General features: G+C 28.9%; 1 protein-coding gene across 1 annotated transcript; it reads left to right on the top strand.

Annotated features, from left to right (window-relative positions):
* Positions 1–9,951: 9,951 nt before the first annotated feature.
* Positions 9,952–12,401, top strand: LOC133308022 (basic helix-loop-helix protein 80-like). Its single transcript, XM_061508610.1, has 8 exons — positions 9,952–10,290; positions 10,788–10,946; positions 11,042–11,107; positions 11,202–11,270; positions 11,380–11,466; positions 11,599–11,793; positions 11,912–12,035; positions 12,315–12,401. The coding sequence occupies exons 1-7, from the start codon at positions 9,952–9,954 to the stop codon at positions 11,987–11,989; spliced, it is 993 nt and encodes a 330-aa protein (XP_061364594.1). The 3' UTR covers positions 11,990–12,035; positions 12,315–12,401.
* Positions 12,402–13,533: the final 1,132 nt, after the last annotated feature.

Raw genomic sequence — 13,533 nt, 5'->3', positions numbered from 1 at the left:
ATCAAACACAGAAGAAAAAACAAAAACAAAAAAGATTCAAATATGAGGCACATGATTCCTAAGATGTGCTCATAGTCGTTAATTTGAAATGACATATTAAGGCACCATGGACACACACGCACAACTGGGTTATATGTAACACGAATGACAAGGCACACTGTCGAAGCAGGCACCGACAACATATTCGTTGAACATACATACTACATAGTCTCTTGAGAATTAATTAAGTGGCGTTTGGTAGAAGAGTAATTTTTATTTATCTGGAAACAATAGATTATTGGAATATAATAGAAAATATATTTTGTTGGAATGTTACTAAAAAGTTGTTTGGTATGGCCAAATTTTCTCAGAATTTTGTGGTTTATTTTATGAGTGTGTGTTTGGTTGATTGTGAAATATTAGTGGGAATGCGAAGTTATTTTACGAAAATAACCCTATTTTTACTTTTAAATATTATATTATACTCAACGTTAATCATTTAATATTTATTATCGTAATCATTTGACGATAAACAGTAGATGAAGTCCATTTGCTACCAAAAAGTAAGGTTATTATTGTCCACAACATTTTGGTCCTTTTTTTACTTTTCGGGCAAATCACTATTTCAACTTCTGGATGGAGATATTTAGTATCACTTTTTATACATGAACTGCAAAAAACCGGGCAACGTTGTTTCTCGGAAAAGTGTAATATTTTTGCTACCAAACATGGTCTTCCAATTCTCCATATCCAGCTTTCCAAGGAACCCAAAAAGAATCTGGGTACCAAACACCCCTAATAGGGCGCAAATATAACCCAACCAACCCTTTGATCACGCGTGGTTGATTAGTCTGTATCCCAAGATTTGCTTCCCCACACTCTACTCTGGTAGTGTGTGTAAAGAATCACTTCTACACAAAATTTTAAGGTGTTGGTTGAGAGCCTTTTTAATAGTTTATATTATTTTCTAACACACCCCTTCACGAATGAGTCATTTGGACTTGAAATGTGGATATTGTATAGGTCCAATTTTTTTTAAGCTCTGATACCATATGAAGAACTATTTCAACCCAAAACTAAGGCATTGGATGTGAGTCTTTTTAATAGTTTCTATTATTCTGTGACACTTGTGCGCGAGTGGTCGTCAACCTACTATTCTATCGGTAGCTCTTTTACGGTACACCTCCTAGTAAAGGGTTTCAACCTTGAAAACCCCTAATATCATAGCCTCATATGTGCTGGTTTCATTCACCTTACAAATTTTCAATTGCAATGAAGATAAATTTAAGTCACAGTTCAAATGGTACTGTATTATTAACTTTATTACACAAATTTTGGGTGTAAGTTTTGATTTTTCCAAGACTTAATTATAGATGATAATGAAATAATAATAACCATGTGCATTACACTTACACGTGATAAGTATCACCCCAATATGGATTATAGTTCTCTGGTTTTGGGATCGGATAGATTTGGCGGACATGCAAATACTCTTTAACCTATTAACTTTCCTAACTTTTATTAACCTATTCAGTAAGCAGTCAATTAATCTTCTCAACCGTTAATATCTTCTGTTTCATATCGAACGATTTTAAAAAGGACCACCATTAATGCACCCTAAATGCACCAATAATTGACCCTAGTCATATTTGTCCATGTAACATGTTGGTACTTCAACTGTGTATCGATCATGACTAGACAATCGAGTATTATAAGAGTATGCATTTAAAATGTGATTCGCCGAATACACCGGCTTATCTTGTTTTTTTGCGATCAATCGATAGAGATGTTGTACGGCCCAACAAAATTGTAATATCGATATAGGTAATATATATTATAGGTACTGGTTTTAGTTTTATTAAAAAAAGTTCAGTTATTGATGCTTGTTAAAGACATAAAAGGAATTTGAATCATCGTATTTTACAAAATCTAGCTAGCTAGCTGCATCAGATTTCAAAAGTCCGTTACTACATTTACGTTAAGTCGCGCGAGTGGTGATGTGGGATCTAGAAATTGTTTATCACATCATATGTATGTGGACAATTGTATAGTACATTCAATTAAAATCCAAGTATTTTCAAAGCAAATACAAGTAAAAATTTCAAATGGTACTATGTATATGTGTGCGTGTATGTAAGAACATTTAATTATTAACGGAATCATATATCAATATTAGAGAAAGCTAGATAGCTATAACAAACAATGAGAACACCTGAATTTCACGAAAATCACCTGAATTTGCCATGATACAGCTCTCTTTCAATTGTAACAACAAGTGTTGAGATATATAGTCTCACATTGGTTGTATGTGCAACTAATGTAGAGTTTATAAGGCATTGGGCACTCGCACCTTTTGAGCTGCTAGCTTTTTTTGGGTGATGTATCCCAAGGTTCTTTATATGATATCTCTTCAAGTCCAATGAGCTATTATGTGAGGAGACATGTATCGGAAAGAAGAAAACGCGAATTGCTAGAATCAATAATAACGAGTCATGGTTCGTGCGATAGCACAGCTACGTTGAACGCAATGTGTCCAAATGGCTGTTACGACTACGTCGAACTGTCATGTGTCCTTTTTCAATCTGGCTTTTTGACTATTCTATTATAAAAAGTACGGGATTAACTCGACATCATTTTAAAATTACATGAGATATTTTTATGAAAAAAATATTTATTCTTTTAAATTACATAATTTATATTATTTCACTTTCACAAAGAGGTGAAACTCATACTTTTATTTTTTTTGTCAACTCTCTCTTCTCCTTTATATATCTCTTTCTCTCTCTTGAAATGATACGACTTTACGTCCTTTACAATGACACACACTTTTTCCTATTTTTATATTTTGTGATTGGAAAAACATTTTTTCAAAATAGTAAATACTAAAACAGAAAAATATTTCTGCAATTAATGCAGATAAGTTATTTGTATTTACTTTAAAATCGACGTCATTTTGGGATTAAAAGATTATAATTATAATGACTATAATAATCCTGAAATAAATTAAAATTACAAAAATACCATAATTTCCGCCTCAAAACGACGTTGTATTGGGCTTACTGCAGATAAGGGTGTAAATGAGTTAGGCCGGCCTACATGGGCCTATGGCCTAGCCTATATTAGGTCAGGTTTGACCTATCATAAATAGTAAAATAGAACAGACCTGGACTTTTAAAAAATCTATTTAGAAAACAGGTCATAGGTTTTTTGTGTACATGTCGGACCTATAAGCCTACAGGCTGGCTTATATAATATTATTTATTTTAAATAAAATAAATAAAATTATTATTTTAATAATTTTGAATGAAAAAGTAATATTATTTTAGTTATTCTTTTAATTGTTGAATGTTTAATAGGCTTAAACAGGCTAACAGACCTAGGCCAAGACTTTTATTTTTTAAATATAGGTCAGGGCAGATTTGTAATTTGGGGCCTACACAGGCTAACAGAGTGTATTTTACACAAACCGAGCATATTTAAGGCAATGACTAGCCTAGCCTATTTACACCCCTAACTGCAGATAACTTATCTGCGGTAACTGCAGAAAAAGTGAATCCATAATAAAAATAAAATACTGAATTACATAGTTTAGACATTGCAGGAATAATAAAAGGGATTTGCATTTATCATTTCACATGATACAAAAAAATTTTCTACACACAACATTTTGTGGCACCCACACTTTTTGAAACAAAAAAAAAACTACGACACGCAAAACGAATCTCTATAACATTACACAATCATTTTTTCTACAACACAACTCTTATAAAACCCATAATAAAAATACTTAAACTTTATCAAATACTTGAGTTTTTCGAATGAATGGAGAAAGAAAAAGAAAATTAAATAATTATGTGATTCTTGACAATAAATTTAACGTTTTAAAATTTATTTGAATTTCAAAATATCCCAAAAATAATTGGTATTATTATTACCTGATTCAATGAATTCAATATAATTTTTCAAAATAATAATAATTGCATTTTTCAAAATCTTAGTTATTAAGTATTAGTTATTGTAAATATTTATTGATAATAACAGAGAGGGAATGAAATTTTAGACACCACCAGGCGGCAGCCTCGGTCCTTTTACCCTCTCCAGCTACACACCTAATGAACACGTTCTTGTTCAGTGCATGAACCTGGCTAAATTTAGGACATTTGAGGTGTGAAACATGGTCAGGACGAGGACAAATTTCATCAAACGAGATTAAGGATACATGACATAAATACCACATCACATCAGCATGGGCAGAGGACAATTTCAAAAAATTTATGAGACAATTGTTATATAAAAATTAATATGATATAATTAACATAAAAATATAAAATTTAAATTAGGATATAGTCATAGGAATGGAGCTAGGTTTATTTAGCAAGGGACAAAAGAAGAAAATAACATTATAGGGGGAATTAGTATTTTTATTTTTATTTTTTTGTAAACATATTTTTAATCTTTTTAAATAAAATCAAATTGGAAATTAATTTTTTTTAAACAAATAGGATTAAAATTTAATGGCTTTAATGTTTCTACAGTAAATGTAGATAAATTATTTACATTCCTTCTCAAAACGACGTCGTTTTAGGTTGAAAAATTAAAAAATTATAATAAAAAGACTATTATAACCCTGAAATAAATTATAATTACAAAAATACCTTAATTTTTGTCTCAAAACGACATCATTTTGAGTTCAATGTCGATAAATTATCTACATTGACCGTTGAGAAAGTGAACCCAAAATTAATATTTTTTTGTTGTTGCTAAAAATAGGCCACTTATTTTGCAAAGTAAGAGGATTCGCATATACGTCAGATTTACTTCTAATTTTGTACTATTAATTTTATATTTATTTAATTATTCTAAATCTAATTCTATGAAAATAGAGAATATCAAATCTCCTATCATTAAAGAGGATATTAAATTCTTTTAATAATTAAAGAGAGAAAGCAATAAAAGATAATTTTAACAAGAAAAGTAATTTTATTGTTCAATCTAGTTCATAATTTTAAAATAATATATTATGAATATGTACAATTTATAATAGTTTAATATTTTTTAATTACATCTAACATAGTTTAATACAATTCAGTTACAACTTTATAAAGTCGATCAACTTCAATTTTTTTTTTTTGGAGTAATCTCAAAGATATCTTCCGATTGTAACTGAAGATTAGTACTAACCGAGCATTATTGGACCCTTTGGGAAGCGGCTCCTTCAAATCTTTTTTTTTTCATTATTAGGTCTTGAACTCAGATTCAGGCTTCTTACCATCTGTGCCAAAGAAGTTTGGTAACAACTCAAATCTTAGCATACAAACCAACTTAAAATACTATCACATAGAAATATGGGGAAAAATATATTTACCACCAAAAAAGTTTACAACATTTACAACTAACCTAAACACCATTGATTTTCGTCAATTTAAAGGTTATAATTTATTGGAAATTATGAGATTACTTTTATTATTAATTATTAATTTCCAATAAATTATAATCGTTAGATTGACGGAAATCGACAGTGATTAGGTTGGTTGTAAAGGTGGTAAAATTTTTTAGTGATAAGTATATCCTCCCGTAGAAATATACCTTAAAATTTAATATTTCAAAGTTATATTTATATTTTTAAAGTTACATAGAAATACTTTTACTTAATCATTTAAGCATATAATTTTATATCTTACACTTGTGTAAGGTACATTATTAATCTTGATTAATAATTTTATTTATATTTAATAATTTTTATTTGCTAAATATACGAGTGTTAGATGCAAATGAATTAATGACTAAGTTAGATGTAAGACTTTTTTTATTAGTATAAGTTAATCCAGCCGTGTATATATATATATATATATATATATATATATATATATATATATATATATATATATATATATGTGTGTGTGTAAAAAATATTTGTCTTTTTAAATGACAGAACTTATATCATTTCACTCTCACAAAGAGTTGAAACCTACAACTTTATTTTTTTTGTCCACTTTATCTCCTTCTTTATCTATCTCTTTCTCTCACTTAAAATGAAACAACTTTACATCCTTTAAAATGATACACACTTTTTCCTATATATATATATATATATATATATATATATAGGGGAAAAAGTATCTAATGTTACTTTAGATAACTTTACATAATGTTCATCGAAACGACGTCGTTTTGGGATTGAAAAATTAAAAAATTAGAATGATAAAGACTATTATAATCTTGAAATAAATTAAAATTATAAATACACTATGATTTCCGCCTCAAAACGAAGTCGTTTCAATGAACATTAGATAAAGTTATCTAAAGTAACTTTAGAAAAAACAAACCCATATATATATATATATATATATATATATATATATATATATATATATATATAGGGTTCGTTTTTTCTGCAGTTACTGTAGATAAGTTATTTGCAGTAAGCCCAATACGACGTCGTTTTTGGACGAAAATCATAATGTTTTTGTAATTTTAATTTATTTCAGGGTTATAATAGTCTTTATATTTATAATTTTTTAAGATTTCAATACCAAAACGACGTCGTTTTGAGAATAAATGCAGATAACTTATCTGCAGTAACTGCAGAAATATTTTTCCTATATATATATATATATATATATATCCTATTTTTTTAATTTTTAATTTTGCTTTCAACATACCATGTCCACCTTTTAAATATACTACGTACATATTAAATTTTTTAAAAAATTAAGAACGCCAGTATATTATATATTACAAGTAGTCAATAATATATCATCAAAATTTATAATAAAAAACTTGACCCAATATACGTGGACATTTTAAATTTTACAATAATGTAAGATTGTTGGATTAGGAACAGCTAAACTTTAATAATTGTATTAAAAAAATCTTGTGATGATCAATTTTACTAAAACATTAAAATTTCCAACTTAATTTAATGAAAATTATATATTATAATATTTTAATTAATAATATGCTTTTAAATAAATGACTGTGATTAATAATTAAATTTTCTCTCTTCTTTAAAGTTAAATTCTCTATTCTCTCCTTATTAATATTAGTGTTTATTACTAACTTTCTTAGTCAAAAATTGGGTGTAAGTTTTGATTTACAAGACACATACATGATGTAAATAGCAAATATTTTCTATATTACATGTGATATTTTAAATTTTTGTAAGATTCAAAATATATAAGTAAAAAACATATTTAAGATAAATAATATTTAAATTATAAAGGACATACATATATGTACATGAGTAATTGAATTAACATTTACATATAAATTATGAGAAAATACATTTTTTAGGGCAGAGTAGACAAAAATATTAAGTCACTCTCAAGACAATATTTCTAATTTGATGGATAAAAGTGAAATGATAAGTATAAAAAATGTAAAATTTTGTGAAAAAATAAATATTTAAAAGAAGATAATTTGAAAATATAAAATGAGATTTTAGGGGGAAAAAAGTTGAATGTAAAAAGAAAATTTAAATATAATTATTTTAATAATATAGGAACTAAAATTTGAAAATAAAAAAATGTAACGTAAAAAGATAAATTAAAATATAATTATTAACTCGTATTATCTATATTTTTAAAAATATAATTAATAATTGAAGACTTTTTAATAAAATACAAAATAGTAATAAACAAAAATGAAATCGCATATCTTAAGAAGGAAGACATTACAATAAAAAAATTATCTCACTTTCAAGTAATAACTTCATTCCATTTTATAGTGATAGATAATCTTCCCTCGTGCAAAACATGAATATTAACGTGGGCAACTTCGCTTGACATTATTTATAAAAATATAACAGCTTATCCTTAAGTGACCCTTGTGCAGTAGGGCCTACAAGGGAGGGCCATGACCCCATTTTTGTTTTAATTATATATTCATATTTTTATTCAAAACATTTTAACTGGGCACCTTAAATAAATCTTTTTAACAATAATTCTCTTCACCATTTTTTCCCTAGTTACACCCATGCCTATTATTTTGAAAATTTATTTAAATTCTTACTTAAAAATTATTTAAATAAATTGACTTAAGCTTCATAAGTTTTGAATAAACTTGAGCCTTTGATAGAGATTATTAGTATAATTAACGTTATATTGATTTTTTAAATGTTTCTACAGTTACTACAGATAAATTATCTGTATTTATTCCCAAAACGACGTCGTTTTGGTATTAAAATCTTAAAAAGTTATAAATATAAAGACTATTATAACCCTGAAATAAATTAAAATTACAAAAATACCATAATTTCTGTCTCAAAATGACATCGTATTGAATTTACAAAAAAAAATGAATCCATAGATCTAAACTTATTGTACTTATTCAAATATGATTTTCTAAAATCCGCAGAGACTTTTGACAAATTACTTATTGCAAAGTTTCTTTATGTCATAAGTGCTCTTTTGTTGAATTTAATTATTGATCACATGTTTACTTAATTATTTAATCTCTCCATCATTGCCTGTCATTGCAGATTTATTTATTTTTTTAAATAATTCTTGCATGTTTTATTTTATTATTTCACGCGTAAAAGCATAAGGAAAAAAAAAATGTATATGTTTTCTTCTGAAATGTCATTTGTAATTCTGTCGTTTTGATTTTGAAGTGATGGTGACCTTTTTTTACTATCTGTTTTTATTTATTTATTTATTTCATTTCCCCTTATGAAGGTACCTATTGCCCGCTTTTAATTACTATGACCCTACAGTTTACTGTTTATTTACACGGGTATCCTCCTTTTTTCCATAATAATCCAAACAAATATCAATCATACAAGTTCTTGAGGTGTGATTTTTTATTTTAATTTTTTGTATTGTTTAGGTGTGATTTTTTGACTCTGTTCTTATATTCTATGGTTCATTTTGATATTTATTCTATAAAAATTGTTCTGTAGCACAGAATATTTCGAACTTTGATACAGCATGAAAATGTTAAATGTGGTGCTAGATTTAACAGAAAGTTATAGATATGCGCGTATTTTACAAGATGGATAATATGTTAAAAGGTTTTTAAATGTAAGAACGAATTGAATTTCCAAAAATTATTAGTAAACTAAGGATTTTTTTTTTGTTAAATTTAATATCTCATTATTTAACAATTTCACAAATTTCTAAAATTTACAGAAAATTGTGCATTACAAAGTAAACATAAAGCAGTGAACACGAAAATGGGCAAAGTTAGTGTAGTGAAATAATTTAAGTCAAATTTTCCAATATGAACCGACTCAATTTTGTTAAAATGTATTCGATATTGTGTTTTGTTTTAAGTTTTAATAATATCTTTCGCATTTTTTCGTTAACAAAATACTATAGGATAGTGAATTTGATTATTAAAAGTCACAATTCTTAAGAAGAATAGAGACGTTCAAATTCAAAATTGGATTAACGGGTTCGTTAGAATTTCGAACACTGTTAGTAATTAAAAAAATAATACATCTATATAGTTACTTAGATATAAATAAAATTATGTATTAAATAAAGATATAAATAAAGTTAATTGTTGATAATGAATACTAGACTTACATTAGTATAAGTTGATGAGTCCTAAAAAGTTGTACAAACGTACTGTTTTCCGATATGGTATTTTTATAAGTCAAACAAAAGTCACGTTAACTAACCAAAAAATCGATTTAATAATTTTTAATTATGACTATTGGGGTTCATTTGTTATTAACAATAAGAGAAAAAAAAATTGAGTTGATGAGATTAGACCAGTCAATTTACTGTTTCTGCATAAGAATCAGTTACTGTTTAAAGATTTCAGCATTTTATATTCCAAGTTAGATCTTTATAAATAGGGCCTGGCCTCTGAGTTTTGTCACAGAACCAACTTTTGCTGAGTCCACACTTATAGCTGCTATCTGCATTTGAGTATCATCAGCAGAACCAAACCAACACTGCCTTGCCTTTTTATCCTATCACTAGCTTCATTCTTGATAACTGTGTTTTTCAAACCAAGAGCTCTCAAATGGCAGCTTTTTCATACCAATACGACCCTTTTCTTGTTGACTCGTCCTCATGCTTCACCAATAACCCCATAAATATGTCTTCTTCAGGGGAACAAGCCCATATGAACACTGCCCTTCATCCTCATCATTTTCGTATTCATCAGGATACTTCTTTTAGTGTCACAAATCAAGAAACTAGCCAAAGCTCCAAGATTACCATTAGTGATACCGAGCCTTCTGTGGTCAAAAACCAGAGTCCTGAAACCTCCATGGTTGTGGACAAGCTTGAAAAAGGTGAGCAGGTCACTCAGAAGGTAACTCCTATGGAGAAGAAAAGGAGAGCCACAAATGGATCCAAGGTATTTCTTTGATGCATTTTTTTTTAAATTTAAATATTTTGCTATATACTAGGAAGCGTATATATTTACAAACTTTTTATTTACAAATTCTTACAAATTACACTATGTAATTATATTAAGTTACATTTTTCGAAGTATATAATTTAATCGGAAATACATAGTGTAATTTATAAAAATTTGTAAACGGATCCTTCTCCATATACTATATATGTTAACAATAATTGATTCAGCCAACGAGCTGAGTAAGTGAAAAAGAAAGAGTCTCAATTCTTACGTATCATCTTTGAAAAAGGGTTTAAATATCTTCCCTCACCCGCTCTGCATTCGGATCAATCTCGTAGCCGGCTCAAAAAATTAAAGTTTGTAGAGATACGGGAAGGAACCAACTTGCCTCAAAAAAACTTAATTAGAGTTGGATTAACTCAAAGAAGAAAAAAGAATAATTGGTTCATGTTATTAATTTAATTACTTTGTGGTCATCTTATGAATCATTATAGGACTCAATAGAAGGGAGAAACAAGAAACAAAAGAAGAGCAATGATGGGGTGAAAGAAGAGAAGGAACAAAAAAATGGTCCTGAAGAGCCTCCAAAAGGTTATGTCCATGTCAGAGCAAGAAGAGGTCAAGCAACGGATAGCCATAGCCTTGCTGAAAGGGTAAAATACAATACTGTTAGTTGGATATATACCAGAATTACTAAAATGTCCCCAAAGTTCATGTCTCATTGTGAATGTCCCTAAATGCATTTCAGGTTAGAAGAGAGAAAATAAGTGAAAGGATGAAGATGTTGCAACGACTTGTGCCAGGTTGTGATAAGGTGAAGTTCATTTTCTTTAATCTTTTATGTTGAGTTGTTTTATATCTTTAATCATTTTCTTCTGACATCTTCATTTGATTTGGTTCCTAAATAGGTAACCGGAAAGGCCCTTGTGTTGGACGAAATAATCAATTATGTTCAGTCCTTACAGAATCAAGTTGAGGTAATGGTCCCAACAATATACTCAAAACTTTTCTTTTTTGGTTATTCCACCTTGTTCATTACGTACCTAAAATGTGTAAACCAACAATATATACCTTTATATTCTGCAGTTCTTGTCTATGAAACTTGCTTCCGTGAATCCAATGCTCTTTGATTTTGCAATGGACCTGGACACCCTCTTGGTTAAACCAGATCAGGTGATGAAATAGATCCCAGAAAATTTCATGTGCTGCTGATACACACACACACACACACATAAATCTAATGTGTGTGTGTGTAGTTATAAAAAATAAATCTAATGATGAAGTTTGGTCTCACTGAATTTTCAGAAATTAAATGGCATAGCATCACCATCACTATTACCATCTGTACCACAATGCAGCCCCACCCAAGTCACAGCTTTTGCTGATACAACAACCCTAACCACCACTACCACCAGCTTCCCCGTTGCTAGTTATGACTATCTTTTGGATTATTCATCTTCAGTTTTTCTTCAAGGGCAGATGTCAAATGTCTTTTCTGAGGTATAAACAGAAATGACCAAAGAATTGAATTTTACTTAAGAAGAGTAGGGATTTAAGATTTCTTCTTTTTCTTATGTATGTTTTTGACAAAACCAATTTTCATTATGCTGGTGGTCAGTTCTGGGATATAGAAGACCAACAACAAAAGTTTCTTCATCCATATGGATTCAGCAACAACTCATGTTCCTTAAATTAATATCAAATTCAGAGAGCTGTCCTACAAGGCTACAAAAATATATGTTGTAAGCTCTCAAATCATGCCTTTGTAGTAAAAGGAAAATGTTTTTTTCATGTTGCACGAGACAAATTGTCTCCTGCAATACACACAAAAGTGAGTGGAATCCATTGAAAAAAAGAAAGAGAAAGAAAAAAAGTGAATTCTACCTATTTTTTGTGTGTTGCATGAGATAATTTGTCACATGCAACATGAGAAAACATATCCCATTTATTAATACCTGTTTCTTAAGTCCTGACCCTTTTATTTTATTTTAATCTTTTTTAGGATTTATTGTTTCTAATAGGTAGGGGAAATCCAAACAACTACCAGAATCAGTGAAAAAGAAATTCTTATGCATGGGAATATATATATCAACATTCAAAGGAAGGGGAATTCGCGGCATAAGAATATGGCTTAGTTCCTAGTCCATCAGATTAAAGAGACCTTAGAACATGATGAATAAAGTGCATCAAAATCAATGGATGAAGACCACAAAGGACAGAAAATGCCGACCAAATAAGAACATATCTTTTATTTTAGATCCGTTGTTCTGTTCCTGTGTAGTTCCACCCCCCAAAAAGTCTTATGATGCGCAAATTTCAAGAGACTCTGTGTCAATCCTATAGATATCTGACATTGAAATTTATGTCATGTAAATTATTAAAACAAAAACTGATTCTTGTGGTGGCAGTTATTCTGTTGGTACAGTTAATTTCACCGTTATTGAGAAATGCAAGGCTGATGCTACTGAACAGTTATTGACAAGACAGGCCATGCATTTGTTGATTTAGTTAATTTATATCTGCAGAATCTTCAGAGTTTTGGCATTATTATGGTTATTTATTTAATTGTTATTATTTACGGTGTTGAGCGGTTTCGTTTTCCGACAATAGACAAATCCTGCGTACTTCCTATGGTTCAGTCACAAAGCTAGACTGACATGTTTAAAATTTTAAAAAATAAATAAAAACTAATCCAATCATACAATTGGTAAAAAATTTGAAACGACGAAATTGGTTTTGTGATGGTATAGAAACTACATGAAATTATATGTCTCATGTATATATGTCCCAATTGTATGATTGTTTGGATTAGTCTCCCATGTATTATTTGAAACGACCCTCTTGGGACATATATACATGAGAAATTTCAATTCTTTGTGATGGTATAGTCTCCCATGTATAGGGTAAAAAATTATTTTAACCCTAAAATTGAAATTATTATTGGTTGAGACGACACCAATAATTTTATTTTCTCTGACATAATCTATTACATGAAAATTTATTGAACTTGAATGGTGAATAATGCAACAAGTTTGTCCACATGTGCTAAGAAACTTTATAATATTTCTCTAACATACACACTTTTTTTTAATGAAAGAGATGATGATTTTTTTGTTGTAAGAATTTAAAATTCCAGGATATGTATGAAATCAAAGTAGGGATTGCGCATAGTTTATTGTTGTAAGAAAGATGAAGACAAAGAAGATGGTGCCCCAAAAGTCGAGTTGAAGGAGCTTCCCG

Source organism: Gastrolobium bilobum, unplaced genomic scaffold (genome assembly GCF_033153095.1).
Source record: "Gastrolobium bilobum isolate Gb01-03AN ecotype WA unplaced genomic scaffold, APGP_CSIRO_Gbil_v1 utg30775, whole genome shotgun sequence".
Classification (NCBI taxonomy): domain Eukaryota; kingdom Viridiplantae; phylum Streptophyta; class Magnoliopsida; order Fabales; family Fabaceae; genus Gastrolobium; species Gastrolobium bilobum.
This window is presented reverse-complemented; position numbering and strand designations above follow the sequence as displayed.